The sequence below is a fragment of the Perca fluviatilis genome, chromosome 14, assembly GCF_010015445.1.
Source record: "Perca fluviatilis chromosome 14, GENO_Pfluv_1.0, whole genome shotgun sequence".
Lineage (NCBI taxonomy): Eukaryota > Metazoa > Chordata > Actinopteri > Perciformes > Percidae > Perca > Perca fluviatilis.
In genome coordinates this window covers 19,035,332-19,053,292 of record NC_053125.1, presented here as the reverse complement: position 1 = coordinate 19,053,292, position 17,961 = coordinate 19,035,332, and the positions used below count along the sequence as shown (strand labels likewise).

General features: G+C 40.9%; 1 protein-coding gene across 8 annotated transcripts in view; it reads left to right on the top strand.

Annotated features, from left to right (window-relative positions):
- The first annotated feature begins 197 nt into the window (after positions 1 to 197).
- Positions 198 to 17,961, top strand: part of clcn3 (chloride channel 3) — a 38,304-nt gene continuing 20,540 nt past the window's right edge. For 4 of the 8 annotated variants that reach the window (XM_039822024.1, XM_039822028.1, XM_039822030.1 and 1 more), the window contains exons 1-2: positions 200 to 350; positions 7,033 to 7,214. In XM_039822024.1, the coding sequence (XP_039677958.1) occupies positions 7,052 to 7,214 (163 nt within the window). In that variant the 5' untranslated portion in view covers positions 200 to 350; positions 7,033 to 7,051. Of the gene's footprint in view, positions 351 to 7,032; positions 7,215 to 12,550; positions 12,696 to 15,775; positions 16,136 to 17,961 lie in introns of those variants that run through there. The other 4 variants (XM_039822025.1, XM_039822031.1, XM_039822026.1 and 1 more) reach the window with 3 other exon arrangements.

Sequence of the window (17,961 nt, the reverse complement as noted above, 5' to 3'; positions counted from 1 at the left end):
CACTACACATGACCATATAGCACTGGTAGTCATTTCTAGTTAGTGACTGCATTAGGTTTGATCCCAGCCGTTTGATTTGCCGTGACTGGATGAATTATTGATCGGATGTTCTCCTTCTTGCCTGTTTTACCATCACAGAGACTGCGGGTGGGAGCCGCCGCTGCTGCTGCTGTTAGGATGGGAAACAGGAAGTGAACGTCACTGACACAGGAATGGGACTGAAAAAGGAAAACACCATCATGATGAGGAGAATGTCAAATCCACTCGTGTAGGAAACAAAAATCCTCGTTTCAACTCCAGGAAAAAAGGATGAATGTTCGTGTCCGAGCTGAAATTGAGGCATCAGGAAGGTAACGTATAGTTGCTTTTTTCTTTATTAGCGGTATCTTAATGTGTGTGTTTGAGAAAGGAGATGTGTCTGTGTGTTTCACCATCCGAGGCCATCTATCCATCCTCCTATCGCTGTCAAATTCTGTGAACTCACAAGTTGATTATTCATCCTTCTTGCTGCCCGAACACTGGTGCTAGCTTGCTTCCCAGCTAGCTTGGTATGTCGGTGTCGATGCCGTGCATTTTGTGTGAATTCACTGTAAATTCACCGTTAGGTTGTGAATATACTTGTGGATAAATTGACGCTTTGGTGGTCTCAGGCCTTTGGCTGCTGAGGCTGTACAGTCCAACGGCTGCATGCAAACAGTTTCCTCATGATGTGCTTTTTTCTGGCTATTTTCACCATGAAATGCAGATGTGACGTTAATGCATGCACGGCTAACTGCTGAGCGTGTGCTGGAAAGGACTGCTTTTTTTGTTGCCATGCTGACATATGGTTGTTTTTCATCATTAGCATTGGGAATCTTCCTCTTAAAACTTTTTCCTCATTTCCTATGCACACCCTAAAGCTGAATGTATAGACCAGGGTCAGGGTGTAATGTTAACTTACCTTCAAAGCAACTACCTAGGCTAGAGTGTAAAAAGTTAGGCTGGATATTACAAATACACACGTTACCGTAGTATTTTTGTGTTTAAAATAACACTACACAGTTATTAAGATTTCCCCAGTCTGTTGAAAATGACACAAAATGGCTTTCCATCAGGTAGGCCATTGGCCTACCATTTTTTTTAAAGCAAAAATACCAAAATTTCCTGGTTACAGTTTCTTAAAAGTGAATATTTGCTGGTTTTCTTATTCTTCTTTGACAGTTAAGGGAATATTTTTGGGTTCCGGACCTTTTTTTTTTGTTGTATAAATTAAGCAATTTAAATTATAATACAATTTGTAAATGGCCGTTTTTCACCATTTTCAAACATTTTATAGGACTTTTAATTGAGAAAATGAATTTATTTAATGCAGCATTCATAGCCTAAGCTAATTTGCAATGCCCATCTTTAGACTCTGCAAATACAGATGAATCAATAATTATAACAATTGTTTGCTTAAGCCCTGATCTTTTTCTCATTATCATTAATATATAAATATAACTACATTTAATTGTTAAGTTGCTTTGGCTGAGGTCTGATAATAACTTCCAGCTCTAAACATATATGATGATTGGTGTGGACAGCAGTGCTGCAGCTAATGAATTTCCGATTACAGATTAATCACTTGATTACAAATTCAATTAATCATAAAGTTGTTTGGTCTATAAATTTGGGGGGAAAAGAGTGAAAAATGCCCATTGCATGTTCCCACAGCCGAGGTTACATCATCAAATTGTTGGTTTTGTCAACAGTCGAAATCTCAAAGCTATCCATTTCACAATGATACAAATCATGAAAAAAGCAAATAGTCACAATTCAGAAGCAGGAACCCGGCAAGTGTTTGTAATTTTTATGTTGAATGATGAAGTTATCAAAATTGTATTTGTCAATTGACAAACCATTTTAGCACCAGCAGACATCACGTCAGACATATTGAGGCGAGGTGACTGCATGTATAGGGTGAGCTGGGATGCTGTATTTTAGGCCTGTGTACGCTTTTTTTTCTGTGTAAATTTAAACTACTGCAAGTGTCTCTACATGACACTCAAATTTCATAAAATATTAAAGATGATTTTTTTACTCTGAACTTCATATTTGTGGGAAAAATGCAAATTAAATTGAATTGAAAATACAGAAGCCTTGTTGTCAGTGTGAGAAGTTGTAACCCTGATCATGATGTAAATCCACTTTTACATTCATAATCATTTCACACAGCCCCATTTACTAACAAAGACCTTACATGTCGACAAGATGTCCTTGAAACTAAAAGTTAATGTTAATGTTAAACATTAACCCAACACCTTTTCATTCCATCACTGTTTTCAGGTATTTAATTATATATTTATGATTTATGATTAGCCGTCTGTCCTCTCACAACAGAACCAAGACTCTTTCCAACCTGTGGTTACAGACAGGTCAAACCAAAGGCACTGCCCCACTCCTTATTTGATTTGCCATGGCTGTTGGTTTAATCAGCGCGCCTGATTGTGTTACGTCTGTCTGGAGTGATTGCAGTCATTTAGTTAAGCATGACCTTAGAGTTTCATTCACAGTCAGACAGTCGAGACATCTCATTTAAGTTGTTACCTCCCTCCTGTCTGTAAGATCCCCTGCTGTTTTCTTACTATGGTGTTAATAGGAAGTAGAAGGTCGGATTACACACGTCCGCAAAAGAATCTTGCTAAATCACTTGTCGTGACTTTCACTTCAAAACATCAGCCTAGACTTTACATCTCCATTACAAGATTTCTGTTTTAAAGTGAGGCCAGCTCTTCCTAAACGATTAGTAGCACACAATTACATCATATAATTAGATACCTTAATGAACTTGTCGTGACAAATCTTGTGATTTGATGATCAGCATTCATTTTGTAAAAGTAGGAACTTCCCCTGTCTTCAGTCAGGCCTGTTGTTTTTATTTTACAGCAGGATCTCTCCTTGAGACAGTAACATGATGTGTAATTTACATGTGTAGGTTTACATGATGTAAACTAAATGGTTTAATGAAAAGTTAAATAGATTAAGTAATAAAAAAAAAAAATATATATATATATATATATATATAAAATTTATATATAATTTATTTTAAGTTAAATCCATTTAAAACTGTAACCACTTATAGTATCTGACATTAACTTTGAAGACAGAGGTTTTTGTTTTATTCAAGATATTTGTTTTCCTGAGTATTATTTTCTCAAACTGACATCACATGACTGCACAACTCCAGCAGTTAGTCAGTGCTGTATGTTGTTGACGTGCTGGTAATTGTGAGGAGTGAAAGCTCCCCGTTGTGTTGGAGCTGCTGTACGCTGGATGTTTTGCTACAAAGCGATCCATATATTGATCGCCCGCTGCCTTTTGAGGAACACGTGTCAACTTTATTGGTCCTGTCTATGGAGGAGGTGGGAGCTTGTCGGTTAGAGGGAGGGCAAAACGCTGAGTCACATCCCAACAGTCGTCTGGGCAACACCTCCATAGTGACCAGCCAGAGAAAGATAACGGCCCTCGCTGCTCAACTAGTTGTGTAACATCAGCAGACCCTGCAATGTTTTGTTCCCTCGCTGTTGATTATGCTGCTGTTATCGACTGACACACACACACACACACACACACACACACACACACACACACACACACACACACACACACACACACACACACACACACACACACACACACACACACACACTCCTCCCTCTAGCACATCCTCAAACACCAAAATGAAATCTGACTCGTAGGATAGTAGCTCCTCAATTATCAACACGCCCTAGTCTCCCTGGCATAATTACGGTTTTGATTACTGTTGCAAAGAATGAATGGAAACATGAACAAGTATACTGCAGACTGTCATAATTATAGCTATCAAATGTCACCAGCGGAGAGAAATAGGACAAAAGATGACAAGTCTAATTGAACCAGACCATCGTAAGAGGCTCAGCAGCACAGTTTATTTAATATCAAAACTGTCTGTCTGAAAAGATAATTGCACACTTTTAACATGCATTTTATACTCTCACTCTAATTTGCCCTGGTTAGCAATGCCGCATTAATCGGCACCCCTGTGTGTTCAAACTAAGCCACAAAAGCTTAGTTTAAGTCCAAACAAAATAGTAAAGTACTGAAAGTGTGATGTGTGATTAAGTAGAGTAGTTTAGATTTCAGACCGGCACAAGATTTTCTTTTCTGTTCTGCAGTGTAACTAGAGGCCGACATCACATGAGCTCACCTAGAGGATCTCTGCCTTGAGATTGACTCTGCAAACAAGCGTAATTGAATTTCCTGGCCACGTTGATTTGATATACTGCAAAGGGAAGTCCTGTCTCATGGTGAATCGGTGCAATTGTTGCCGCAGGGAAAGTTTCTCTTCCCTGTGTGCCTCACATTATAGAGTTTGTGCCAGAGTGGATTAGTGGTCTTCAGTTTCACTGTTGGCGTTTGCGGCAGGCTTTTGTTCATCATAGCATGTGCCGAGATGTAGTAATTTATTATCATAACAAAGTGTCTGGATTTTTTTGTTAGAGGAGAGTGACTTTCACTGCAACACCCCACATCTAAAAGGAAAGGGTCGGCGCTGTTGCAAGCCATTTTTTAATATGAAATAAATGTGAAATAAAGCCTGACCAAAAATTGTCTGTGGCAATATATTAGCCATTTGCAGTACAGAATGGCCAAAAATATGCTTGTGGCAGTTTAAAAACATTCTCTTTCCTTGGCATTCACTTTCTGTATGCACTGGATAAAATGATTGTTTTGTTACAAAATCACTTCCTACTTCCTAAATCTATCGAGCTGACTCCAACTTTTCTTTTTCTTCATTTCCTTTTCATTGTGGCCTTTTCTGAATGTCAGCACACAGCACATGCGAGAAAAATCCAGATCACATAAGTCGAATCTATTCAGGTCAATAAAAAGGGAGCTTAGAAATCTGTTTAGCCTTTTTTTCACATATATAGTGAAATATGTAGTCGCCAGTCAAACCATAAAGTATTAGTGACGTTCAGTCAGGCTGCAGCACCATCTTTCTCCTGAACTCTCTTCTTCTCTCTTTCTTTATTACTGTGGGACTCATCATGCCTTGTGGCTGATAGTCCTATAAATATCTTCGGGTTATCTTCTAATTTTCAGGAGTCCTTGTGCTCGGCCTGGTGGGGATCATTTAGGTCACGTCTGTCACAGTTTGTGGTCACAGATTCTTGTGTAGTTCCCACCTCTTCCACATGGAGGCGGGGTTTAAGCAAAGGTGACATGTTGTGTGTTGACGCCACTCTGCTCTCTTTGGTCCAGCAGTTTTATTATCATAATCATCCTCTCATTGTAGGGAGGATGTCCATGTGTCATTTTAATCCCTCAGTCTATAAATACACCACTTGGCTGTGCAGCCAACAGAACAGTATAACATAAATGCCAAATATCTTGACATTCTAAGCATTAAAGGAACCAAACAAATTAAGAAAAAAATAAAAAATAAATAAAAAGCCGAGAACCTCATTCCTATTAGCATTATGCATCTGAATCCAAGGTATCTTCAATATGTAGGCCTAGGTAATACTTCATTTTATGGGTCCATGATTTCCTAATAATTTCCCAGGAAGTTTATTAATATAACTATGTAATTTGGTACTATCTATAGAGAAAATAAGGGTTTATTAAAGAGCAAATCTCAATTCATACCCAAGTAAAACATTTATTTGTCATCGGAAACTTTATTCTCCATATATGTTGAATTGTGTGCTTTCCTGTAGACATATTTTACATTATACCATTTTTAGGTTACGCTATATAAATTCAATTTATTATTATTATTACAGTAATTTGACATTTTTAATTAAGATTCACACATTCAAATTTTTTTGTAACTGATTACATAGTTCTTTTAAGGAAAAGCCTTGGAAATTATTATTATTCTTAAATGTTGTTGCAAAAGAAAAGACTTTCATAGCTGAGATATTGATTTTTATGATAGCTGCTAGACTCCCCAGTACACTAGATTTATTGATGGTTTAAATCTACAATCACAGGTCGAATGCATTTTTCTTCTTCACCTTGTATCTCTGGTAAAGGGGTTCAAATATTTGTTCTCAGTCATTCTACCTCTTCATTAGCATGGCTGGCCATCTCTGACAGTCCGCATTCTTCTAAACTCTAAATGGATGTCCTGTATCCCTTCCCTCACATTCCTTCCACACCTCATTCCCTTTTTGTTTCACTTAATCTTCCATCACCGTGCGGTCCAGCGGTTACAATATTTCTCTTATCTCTCAAGGTTATCTGCACCTTGAAAATGTAGTTGCACACATTTTTGTATTTGTGTGTCTGTGTTGTCAATTTTCTTACCAGTAATCACCTTTTTTGTTGTTGTTGTTGCCAAGAACACGTGTACGTGGATTGCTAACACTGGAAATGTCAATTGAAACACAACACAGACAGTAGAAGATTAAAATTTGAAATGACAGACTTTTTAAAATATATAATATGGGCAGGGTCTGTGAGAGGCTTGCGGACATTTAAGTCAGTGATCTAAACAATATTGACTATAATATAGAGTAGGCTATATTTTGATCTGGTGATAATTTCTGGAAGATGGGTCAAACTCTCTGTGTATATTTATGATTTTTTTTTTAGAATAATTAAAGGACTTTGTGGGCACTTCTCATGTATGTTTGCTCTTTTTGTTCTCCAAATATAACTGGACAGAAATGTGATGGATACAATGAAAGAATGTGTGACCAGATTATTGTCTTTCAGTTCAGGTTTTTGTTTGTCTGAGAACAAGCTCTGGGAACTGGTTATGTTTCTCTTACTGCTCAAATGATGAAGTAGATTTTTTTGCTGGACCATGAATGAGTGTATGACTATAATCTCTCCATCACAGCCTCACTGTGGGCCTGTCTGTCTTTGCTGTTTTTCTGATTCAGTATGCACGTAAATAACCCACCCAACTCATCTGTGACCCACTTCAGTCTGTAGACTCTATAATCTAGCATCCTCACAACACGGTGTGTATATCTCCACCACTCCCCTCCTTCCCTCCCTTCCTCCCTCCTTATCATCCAGGGCACCGGCGTGTTGCTAAATGGAGTCGGAGCAGCTGTATCACAGAGGCTACTGCAGGAACAGCTACAACAGCATCGCCAGCGCCAGCAGCGACGAGGAGCTGCTGGATGGAGCCGGCGTTATCATGGACTTCCACACCACAGAGGACGACAACCTGCTGGATGGGGACGCTACCTCCCCAGGTAGGGAGAACGGGATGCCTCCAAATACCTCCCCCAAGCTGTTTGATTGGTTCTGGACCTTTTGAGCTTCCCCCCCCCCTGTGACCAAGGCTTGACGAACACTGACCCTCCCCCTCCAATCAGATAGGACCTTTACTTGAATTCTCAGTGAGCTTCCCACTGTGCTCCATTCTTTCTGTTGCTGCATCTTCAAGTCCACAATCCAGTTTATCTCCTGACTAAGCAGAAGCGTTGCTGTTCTGGTTATGAGTCACCCCACTGCTGATGTCAAGACGCATCAAGTGTGTGTTTGCTCGTGTGTGTTGCTGTTCTATGGCGCAGTTGCTCTGCCATTGGGCCCCCTCCTCATCTCCATCCACACCCATCAGCTGCTCTACATGCCGTCCTGTCGCACTCTACAGACACCTGCTGCCCAGCATCCACCCAGCATCATTGTCCTGCTCCTGTTTTGTCTGAAGCAGCCTCACAAATGGTTATAAAACTGTTAATCGATATAAAAATGGGAAATAAATATGGATATAGACAAGCCAAAGTCACTTCTTTGTAGCCTGCTGATAACCGAATTATCTGAGCACAGAAGTAAACGTATTAGGCTTGAGAGGTTTTGACCGTATCTCATGGTCTTCATTCAGCAAATAGTGAGACTCTCAAGTCCCGTGATAACAAATGATAAAAAGTTGAGGTGATAGCCAATCGGAGTGAATTAATTATTAAATTGATTTAAAAATTGCACAATTTCTTTGGTCGGTCTTTGAAGGAACACACCGACTTATTGGGACTTTAGCTTATTCACCGTATACCCCAGAGTTAGATAAGTCCGTACATACCCTTCTCATAGGAAAAATCAAATCAAATAGGAACATGTTGGCGTTATTTTGTCACTTATTGGGAGCAGTAGGCTAGTTGGAGCTGGTTACCTCCAGGATCTGTGCTAAGCTAGGCTAGCGGTGGGTGTGTCAGACAGAGTTACAACACGCACGGAGATGAGGAGGGTATGTACGGACTTATCTAACTCTGGGGGATACGGTGAATAAGCTAAAGTCCCAATAAGTCGGTGTGTTCCTTTTAACGTTATTCGCTTTATAACCATTTGTAAGTTTTTTATTTTTATTTTTTTATTATTTTAAGTTTTTTTTTTTTTCCACCAACAATCATTTGTTTGGTTGTCTTGCACATCCAGTCATAATTGTCGTTCTGTCCAGAACTACAAACATAACAATGACTGTTCTTATACCAAACTTTATTTTGCATGGTTTCATGATTTTGCCTATTTGTGTTCTCCTGTTTCCATCCACCATCTTGACCTGGTCACCTTTTCAACAATATTGCTTCCTGTTTCCTGCAGTTTTGTGGTCTCATCGCTTTATGTGTGCTTTGGCCTTGCTCGTTGTTCCTACTCCGCCTTGTCTTGTGGCTTACTTGGATTGGTCTTTCGTGTCAGGTAGCAAGCAATGAAAGATAGGTGGGTGTTAGTAATAATACAGACACGTGGCAGAGGCTCTGTTTTTTTTTTTTGTTTTTTTTTTATTCATAAATGTGTCATCAGCTGGCCAAATATAGAACAGTTTAGGTGGAGTGTAGTGTACAAGTGAGACACAGTGATTTTAGCTTCTAAAAAAGATATAGTATTTATTATGCAATTGTTAAATGTGTTATACCATTGTGTTTCCTGCTGAGTAATTATAATCCTACCTGTCATTCCAGTGCACATACCTGTTTCTCATTCATTCAGAGGCTCAGTGACTGGTATATCTTGTGACCCATCGACATCCGATCTGCTGCGTCCTGTTTGTTGTTCCTTGTCTGAGTAAATCTGGTGATTTCTCTCTTTAGTTTTGAATTGCAGCTGGTCAAACAGAAAGCGCTCATGCTGAGGGGCATGTGTCTAAGGTGTCAGCTCGGGGGGGGAGACTGAAGTTAACAAACTAGTGTGTTCATGTTGTGTATAAACTCTTTCTGTCTATTTAATTTAGATAATTAGGATTAATTGCCTTTATTTGTGTCAGCTTGACGACACAATGAAAAATAAAAACACACTTTTATGCAAAGTTGTGGTGCAAGTAAACTGGACTAGTTGCTTGTAGAGAACAGACATTTTCCCTGCTGCTTATTCTCCTATTATCTGCAATCTCCCTTTTCTGTGGTGCAACTTTTTTCAGTTTAAGTCTGAACACAGCTTTTCCTGTTTTGCACTGATGAGAGTGCAGAAAGACTTGCTCTGTTACAGCTCTCTCTATCAGGCATTATAAGTCATGTGAATATGGTTGGCACAAAAGCCTGTAATATTTCTGTTAAAGTGAACATCTCATGCTCAGAACCTGAAAAATTTGTTCATTCTTGTGTTCAGTGTTGCCAACATAAAAGCTCACAATTCTGTGGGAAGGTTCTCAAAAAGGCACATAAAACAATGAGCGCATTTCTAAGGTTACAGTGTGCACTAATGGAGAAAGTTGTGAATCTTATAACATTTAATAGCAGGTTGATTGAAAGGCTTCTGTTTTTACAATTTTAATGGCAAGATATCTGAACATCTAAACAGGCTTTTGGACTACCATTAGCTTGTATTTTCTGTAGGAATTTTCTGTCTGCATTGTAGCCACAGTACTACCAGCAACAGTGATATATACAGATCTCTCAAAGTGAATTGTCTACTGGCTTTAGTTGTATGTTTTTATTGAAGTGTAGTAGCAGTGATATAACGACTCTAGAGTTTAGACTCAGTCTATTCATTATTAAAAAGGAGACTGGGTGACCAGGCTGTTCAGTAGGAGACACACAGGTGACTTAAAGTGATGGTTCGGAGTAATTTCACCCTAGGGTCCTTTGCACCATGACCTCAAGCCAAACACCCCCCCCAGAAGCTTTTTTCACCTGGGTCCAACATTGGGAGAGTTAGCGTAGAGTAGCGTAATCAGCTGAATAGCTTAGCGCAGGGGCTAATGGTTCCATTGATGTATCTCGTAAATGACCCCAATAATAATGCCCGAAATGATACCAAACTTCTACACTAGTACAAATAGTTTATTTACTCATAAAACAATGGATTGGAAAGTTTGTAAGTACACCAGAAGTGTATGTAAATAACACTTGCCTGCTGGCTTTTTGTCTCTGCTGCTGCTGCTACCTAACGGGCAGTAAGAGTGCTTAGGGCCGTCTACAAATTACAACACCGAAAAGAGATGCAACAAAAATATTTATTAATTTAACTTTTTTTTTTTTTTTATAAAGTGCTGTAGTATAACTAGCAGGAGACAAGTTATAATTGAGGTAAGTTTGGAGACATTACCTTATTTAATCATTAAATCAATAAATATTTTTGTTGCATCTCTTTTTGGTGTAGTAATTTATAGACGGCCCTAAGCACTCGTCTAACTGCTGGCAGCAGCAGCAACAACAACAACAGCAGAGAGCAGAAGCCAGCAGGCAAGTGTTATTTACATACACTTCTGGTGTACTTACAAACTTTCCAATCCATCGTTTTATGAGTGCATAACCTATTTGTACTAGTGTAGAAGTTTGGTATCATTTCGGGCATTATTAGTGGGGTCATTTACGAGATACATCACTGGATCCATTAGCCCCTGCGCTAAGCTATTCAGCTGATAACGCTACTCTACGCTAACTCTCCCAATGTTCGACCCAGGTGAAAAAAGCTTCTGGGGGGTGTTTGGCTCGAGGTCATGGTGCAAAGGATCCTAGGGTGAATTACTCCGACCCATCACTTTAACTATATGGACGACCATGTACAGTGCAGCAGGATGCAGACAGAAGTGCGATTGTATGGAACAAGATAAATAGAAGTAGTGCTGCAGCAAAGGCAATATTGAAGATGTATCCATCTTCTTTGTTTGCTGTATTTATGCTCGGTTGTGTTTAAAGCTCAATACCAACGTTGGTATTCCAACATTAGCATTTAGCTCGAAGCACAGTTCATGTTTACAGCCATACAGTTAGCATGTTATCACGCATATTAACAACTATTTTATGCTAGGTTAAGCATCACATTTAGCATTTTAACAAGCTAATGTTAGCTTGTGAACATAAACAAACTTTTTTTATATTGTCACATACACACAGTACAATGTAGTGAAATTCTATTACTGCATTTAACCCATCCTAAGTATTAGGAGCAGTGGACAGCTATACATACAGCGTCCGGGGAGCAACTTGTGGTTCAGTGTCTTGTTCAGGGACACTTGGACATGTGGCCGGACGACCTGGGATTGATCCGCCAACCTTGTGGTTGTGGGGCAACCATTTTACCTCCAGGCCACAAGCTACCAACAACATGTCGTTGAAAGAACATAACCTGGGCGCCCGGATAGCTCAGTTGGTAGAGTGGGCGCCCATATATAGAGGTTTACTCCTCGACGCAGTGGGCCAGAGTTCGACTCCGACCTGCGGCCCTTTGCTGCATGTCATTCCCCCCTCTCTCCCCTTTCATTTCTTCAGCTGTCCTCTCAAAAAAAGCCTAAAAATGCCCAAAAAATAATCTTTAAAAGAACATAACGTAATATTGAGCATGTTAGCTTATTAGCTTACATATTATAGCCAGACCAATACTGGATTTTAGTCCCAGAGGTAGTAGAGGTTGTGTTTATCTACTGTATGTTTATGTAAGAGGGATTGGCTTGCATGTCAGTGTCTCCAGTCTCTGCCTGGTGATTAGCCCCTCTTTCTTTTTCTCTGAAACTGGACCTCTGGCCAGTTGACTACTTTCAGTATGGAAGGTGAAAGCATGGGGTAACCCTAACCTGCCTCCACGTATACTGTCACTGCTGCTACAAATGGAGGGCGAGCTTCATTGAAATGTTGCAACAATGCATAATTGATACGTTTCCTACAAATATTGAAGAAATATGATAACCACTGTTGTATTAACCAGGACGTAAAAAAGGTCTAACAATCATTTATAACTTTGGACCGAATTGTAATGTATTACTGTATTTGCCTGGGCTCCACCTCCTGCTCTTGTCAGTTGATTTGTGTGTGACACCCATATGTGTACTGGCATTCCCATGAACCCGTTTGGCTGCAAGGTGTCTGTGTGAGCTAGAGTTTCAGGAAATCTCTGGATGGCTGTTCTTCCTTGAAGCTGGTGTGTTGCCTGTCTCTGTCTCTCTGTGCTATTTTTAGGTAGAAATGAGGGGTGGGTTCATGGGGAAGCTTGCAAAGCCCTCCTCTGGGCTATGACTGCAGTGTGAGCAAAGGGCCTGTTCACTCTGTGAAGAATTTTGCTGAAACTTTGTTTGCTTGGAAAAAGTAAAGGAGATCAACAGAGCAATGCTTTGGGGAAATTTGATTTGAAAAGGATTTATTCTGTTACATTTTAACTCACTGGATTACTGAGATTTTTGTTTCAAACTTCATGTTGTTTTGCTGGTTTGGGCAATGTCCTGACTGGGACTTGTTGAGCAGTAGTAGCAAACTATGGCTGACATCACCACTGTCATTGCCTAGCAACAGGAGCCCTGCTGAAAGGTAGGTCTTGGCTTTTTATGTTATAGTGAAAACATAGTTACAGCGTGTGAAATGTCAGGGTCTCATTGTTTAGGCCTGGGAACTGCAAGTCATGTGGAAGAGCCTGACTTAAGTTGCATTGTTTCATACAATAACACATATTCACATCAAGTTTACAAAACACCTTCTGTCTTGAAACGGTAACTGTGGTCGCTTTTGGATTATAAGCATTAAATCCACCCCCATTCAGATTGGTTTAAAGGGACTAGAGAGAGTTACTCTACATTAGAGTCAGTACAGTCTGTCTTGCATTATGGCACAGATGCTGCGAGACGTCCAGATAATCTCATATGTTTCATATCCTCCCTGTAGAGAGAGAACTAGAGAGGAAAATTGAGCAACTGCTGTGTATCTGACATTGGTGTCACTTTTTGCAGATGCATAATGGCTGCGAAACGGCGGCGGAGTCATTAGGTTTCCATTAAAGTCGATGTGTGTATTACCACTGACTGTGGAACACGCAGCAGATACGCAGAGCTTCTATTTTTGCCGGACGCCGGAGAGCTCCGCAGCAATTCAGCACACGGCAGATAGTGCGGGACAGGAAGTCGAGCACAGAAACAAAATAAATATCCGGTTAATTTTCAAAATAAAATACACCGTGCTCACGGCGGATCATATTTCCCTGCACTACACCTTGAAAACACAGCACAGTGTCGTTTCCCCTCTAGTCCTCTGGATGGAAACAAACTGTTGTTGGTTTTGTGGTTCTATTCTACCTGAATTCGCGAAAAAAAAAAGAACTTGTGGGTCCTTGTGACTACAGCGGTCAGTCATGGCCGCAGCCGTTCCGCAACAAATCCGGACCTGGTGGGTATTGACGGATGGCGGAGCACGCAGCGGAGCCGGTCCGCAGCCGTTACGCATGCTGTGGAAATTAGGAGTTACAATCCCCAAAACAGTATTTCATTTTCTCTTTGTGGCAGTGGAATTTATTCAAAAATAACAAGGCAGATTGACAAATAACTCCAATGGGCAAATAGTTATTGAGCCTTGACCTTGTTTGTGCAATCAGAAAGCTTTTTTTATTTTATTTTTTTCATTTATGAATAGGCTAAGTGATTTTGAGTTGAATTGGCAAAATACTGCTGTGGAAAGTTTTCTCTTTTATCAGTTTGGGCTGTAACCAGAGATGGACCGATCTGACTTTTCTCTTGCAATACCAATTCCAACAACTCAACTCAGAGTTTCTGCAGACACCATTCATCAGTCTGATACTACAAATGATCTCTTATGTTAGCATCACTGGCTGGAGCTCATTGGGATCCTTTTTATGTAAAGGTAACATGAGGCCAGCAATTGCTGTGCCACTGAAAACTGAGTTGACATTAACCACTGAGTGACTTTTTGAAAATAACATAACAGAAACACTTGATTGAAACTGTTGATTAAATTAAATTATGTGGATGGTCATTTCTGGCTGACCCCCAAAGTATCTGCTCCAATTCCCATACAGCGATCAGATCAATGCATCCCTAGCTTCAACAAAAAAATATTTCCAATATTGATTAATCTGAAGAATATGTTGTCAGTCACGCATTTACTCTACAAGACAATTGTGAAAAAGACCTCTTGTCTTTTTGTGGTCTGACCATAAGATATGTTAGACCATAGGGTCTCACATGACTGACAGTTTGAAAGTCCAACATATTCAGTTTACCATCATATGAGACAAAGAAAGCAGGAAATATTCAAATTTTTGGGGCTGGAGCCAGTAAAATCTTTGCATGAAAATAAAGCTGATAACAATTACAATTATTCACCTGACAGAAAGCCTGTTCCACTCATACTATTAGAACTTCTATTAATTAATTACACTACTCACAAAAAGTTAGGGATATCTGGATTTCGGGTGAAATTTATGGAAAATGTAAAAAGTGGTACAATATCATGAAAGTAGGGCATTTAAGTAAAAGCATGCAATGGGGATTTCCTCATCTCAAAAAATGTATTGAAACAAAAGCCAACAACAGTGGTGGATATACCACAACAAAAAATGTAAATGTCTCACTAACTGTGTGCCCTTGAGCATCAATTACAGCTTGATAACGACGTCTCGTGCTGTCCACAAGTCAAGTTATTGTCTGCTGAGGCATGGCATCCCACTCTTCTTGAAGGGCGGCCCTCAGGTCATTGAGGTTCTGGGGTACAGAGTTACTGGCCTCAACACGGCGACTCAGCTGATCCCATAGGTTTTCTATGGGATTCAGGTCTATACGACCATTGCAGGTCGTCTAGCACACAGACCACGCTGATTTAAACGGTTTTGAATAGTCTGACGTGACACTTGGGTGCCTCTCGCCTCCCTTAAATGTGCCTGGAGTTGAGTGGCATTCATCATCCGGTTCCGCAGAGCACTGTACAATATGAAGCGGTCATCAGTGTGGGATGTGGCCAATGGACGTCCACTTCTATATGCCTTTCTTTGACCCTTCCAGTCTCTCTGTATCTCTGTTGCAACCATAGACAGTATATAAGGTTGCAACCTGCTGATGACACTGTGTGACACTCTAAGCTCAGTGGCCACTTCCGTCTGACAACATCCTGTTTGAAGCCTCGCAATGGCGAGGTACTGTTGATCAATTGATAGTGTATCTATGAATTGATAGGTGCCGTCTTGGTCTCATGATGTGAACAGCATGATGAGGAGGACTGTTTAATTTCCAATTCTAATTGAACCAGGAAATGTATTGGTCGATTCATGGATCAAACACCTGTTGTGAATTTTGCCGTTAAGCTCCTTGTTACGAGGACAGCCAGTTGTGCAGAAATTACTGAAACGTTGAACGGTTGGACATGCGCATTCAAAGGTTTAGAGAAGGTCACATTAAGTTCACCTGTAAAGGTTATAGTGGATTTTAGGTTCGTCCTGAAATTTCAATATCCCTGACTTTTTGTGAGTAGTGTATTTACTCCTTACTTTAATCCCCCCTCCATTTGCTCAGAATGGAATATTCCATTTTAGAGCTCACCCTGTCACACACACACACCCCTGTGACCGGCCCAATGGTCTCTCCCATACAGGCAAGGCTCACAGATCTCCCTTAGCAACCAAGCAGACAGGGTTGACCGGCTTGGTGTGCTAGTCGTCTTTCCCTTTGAGTGTGTGTGTGAGTGGTGACATCATCAGCTAGTCAGCTGCTGCAGTGGAGGGAGAAAGAAAAGGGCGGGGGAGGGAGAGAGGACACACTCACACAGCCCCGCTTGTCTTCCTCTGGTAAACATGGCAGCAGCAGCAGCGACTGACACACGCAGCGAGCAGTGCGTAGTGAAGCCTAGCTTAGCTTAGCCTAGCCTCGTCTCAACTGTCAACATGGAGGAGGAGGACGGGGCGGCCGACCCCTATTTGCCCTACGACGGCGGAGGGGATACCATCCCCCTGCAGGAGATCCCTAAAAGAGGTACACCACGTCCCCTCTTATTTTTTTCCCCCTCCCCCTCCGTTTCCCATCTTTTCTCATGATGCCGTGATGACAGAGGCCGCTTTCTTTCTTGTACAATTAGTGCATGTAGCCATATGGCATTGTGCAGGTTAGGCAAACGCTGCCTTCATCTGTTGTTGGTGAGGGATGAAAATTGGAGTGAAAGTATGGATTTGAAGCTGCAATTGCTATTGAATGCATGTTCTGTGGGAGTTAAACATCTGCCTGCTCAGCCTATTTCACAATTCACCTCTCTGTTGATGATCAACCAGCAGTGTGTGTGTGCACGTCAGCCAAAGATAATGAGCTAAAGAGGGAGTTGGAGTTAGTGTGAAGGCTTGTGCTTGGGCCTTTTAAGCAGCAGCGACTAAGGGCAGCATCATGGGCATCCATTTTAATTCCTCCACAGAGAGAGACACTGTCAGGCTTTGGCTACTAAATATGTGAACTGGATATATGTAGGCTGTGTATTGTTGAAGCTTTTCACAATGTTCCTGCAGTGTGAGGACACCTGTTGGCCAAATTCAGGACGTCACCTTAGATCACATCACACGTAACGGGGTCCTCAGGGTGAAGGCATACAGTCAAATTGTGACCGCTTGTTTTTCAATGAAAAATTTGAGTTCTTAACACTCTATCCTTGTTTGTCTTTCCTATCTGGTCTTTAGGGAGTTTTCCTTTTAGTTGCATGTGTGTGCGTTGATTCCTCCAGGCCTTGTTAGATTTTTACGGTGAGCGAGCAGATACAAAAGGCCCCTACTGAGTTTAGGACTGCCTACATCCACTTTGTGCGAAGTACATCCAAACTTGTATTTCCTCTCTCCTTGCAGACGCACATTTTTGTAGTTTTTAGTCCAGCTTGTGATCCTCTCCTTACTTGAATTCTTCAGTCTCTAGATAACCACATCTAACCATAAATCCACTCTGGACATATAGTGTTTGTACTATATTTGCAAAACAAAATATAGCAATTTGGTCTCTTAAGGTCATTTACCTTAAACACTGTGTCCTTGTCTCAACTATCCAAAACCAACACGGAATATGTAAACACACACAAAAAGGGCCTTTTCGGACTTTGATCCATTTATTTGTCTGCCTTTTGTGTGACTCCAGGGATTCCGTCAGTCTGGTCATCAGGCTGGCTTCTCAGGCTAAGCAGGTTGTCGGGGTCAGTTTATGATGCTGATCACATGATGGCTGAGCAGACTAACCCTACTCCAACCGGGCCGATCCATAGTGTCCTAGCAGGCTGCCTCTAAACCTTTCTGATCTGATTTACTCTACAGTAGTAGAGTAGACCTAATATAGGGGAATGAAGGGCCGGTTGTTAGACTGGAAACCTTAAATTTCTCCACCCATTATACACAGAAACCTCTGAACAAGCAGTTGTCTGCTGGTCATTTCCCACCTCATTGATCATAGTAGGACAGGAAAGCCACATCAAATTCATTCAGGGAAGTGGTGATTATTGACAGTCAGCAAGCCTGAATGCGCACTGACGCGGCTGTTATCCCTGCTGCAGGCTGAACAGAATTGCCACGTCACTTTACTAATGCACAAGGGAAAGAAACTGAAGCCTTATTTGTATGTGTGTCTTTTGTCTGCGTGCCTGCTGAACCGTTGGAACGTGATGCTGGCGATGTGTTCGTATATACAGTACCTTTCGGTTTCTGTTTTCCGTGGCATCACCCTCGCTTGGCTCCACACACTGATGGGGGTTCAGTAGTGCAGCATCAGCAGGAGGTCTGATTTATTGCATCAGTCAAATCCTTCGTTTTCTTACTGGAAGTTAAAAATGTTCCCTT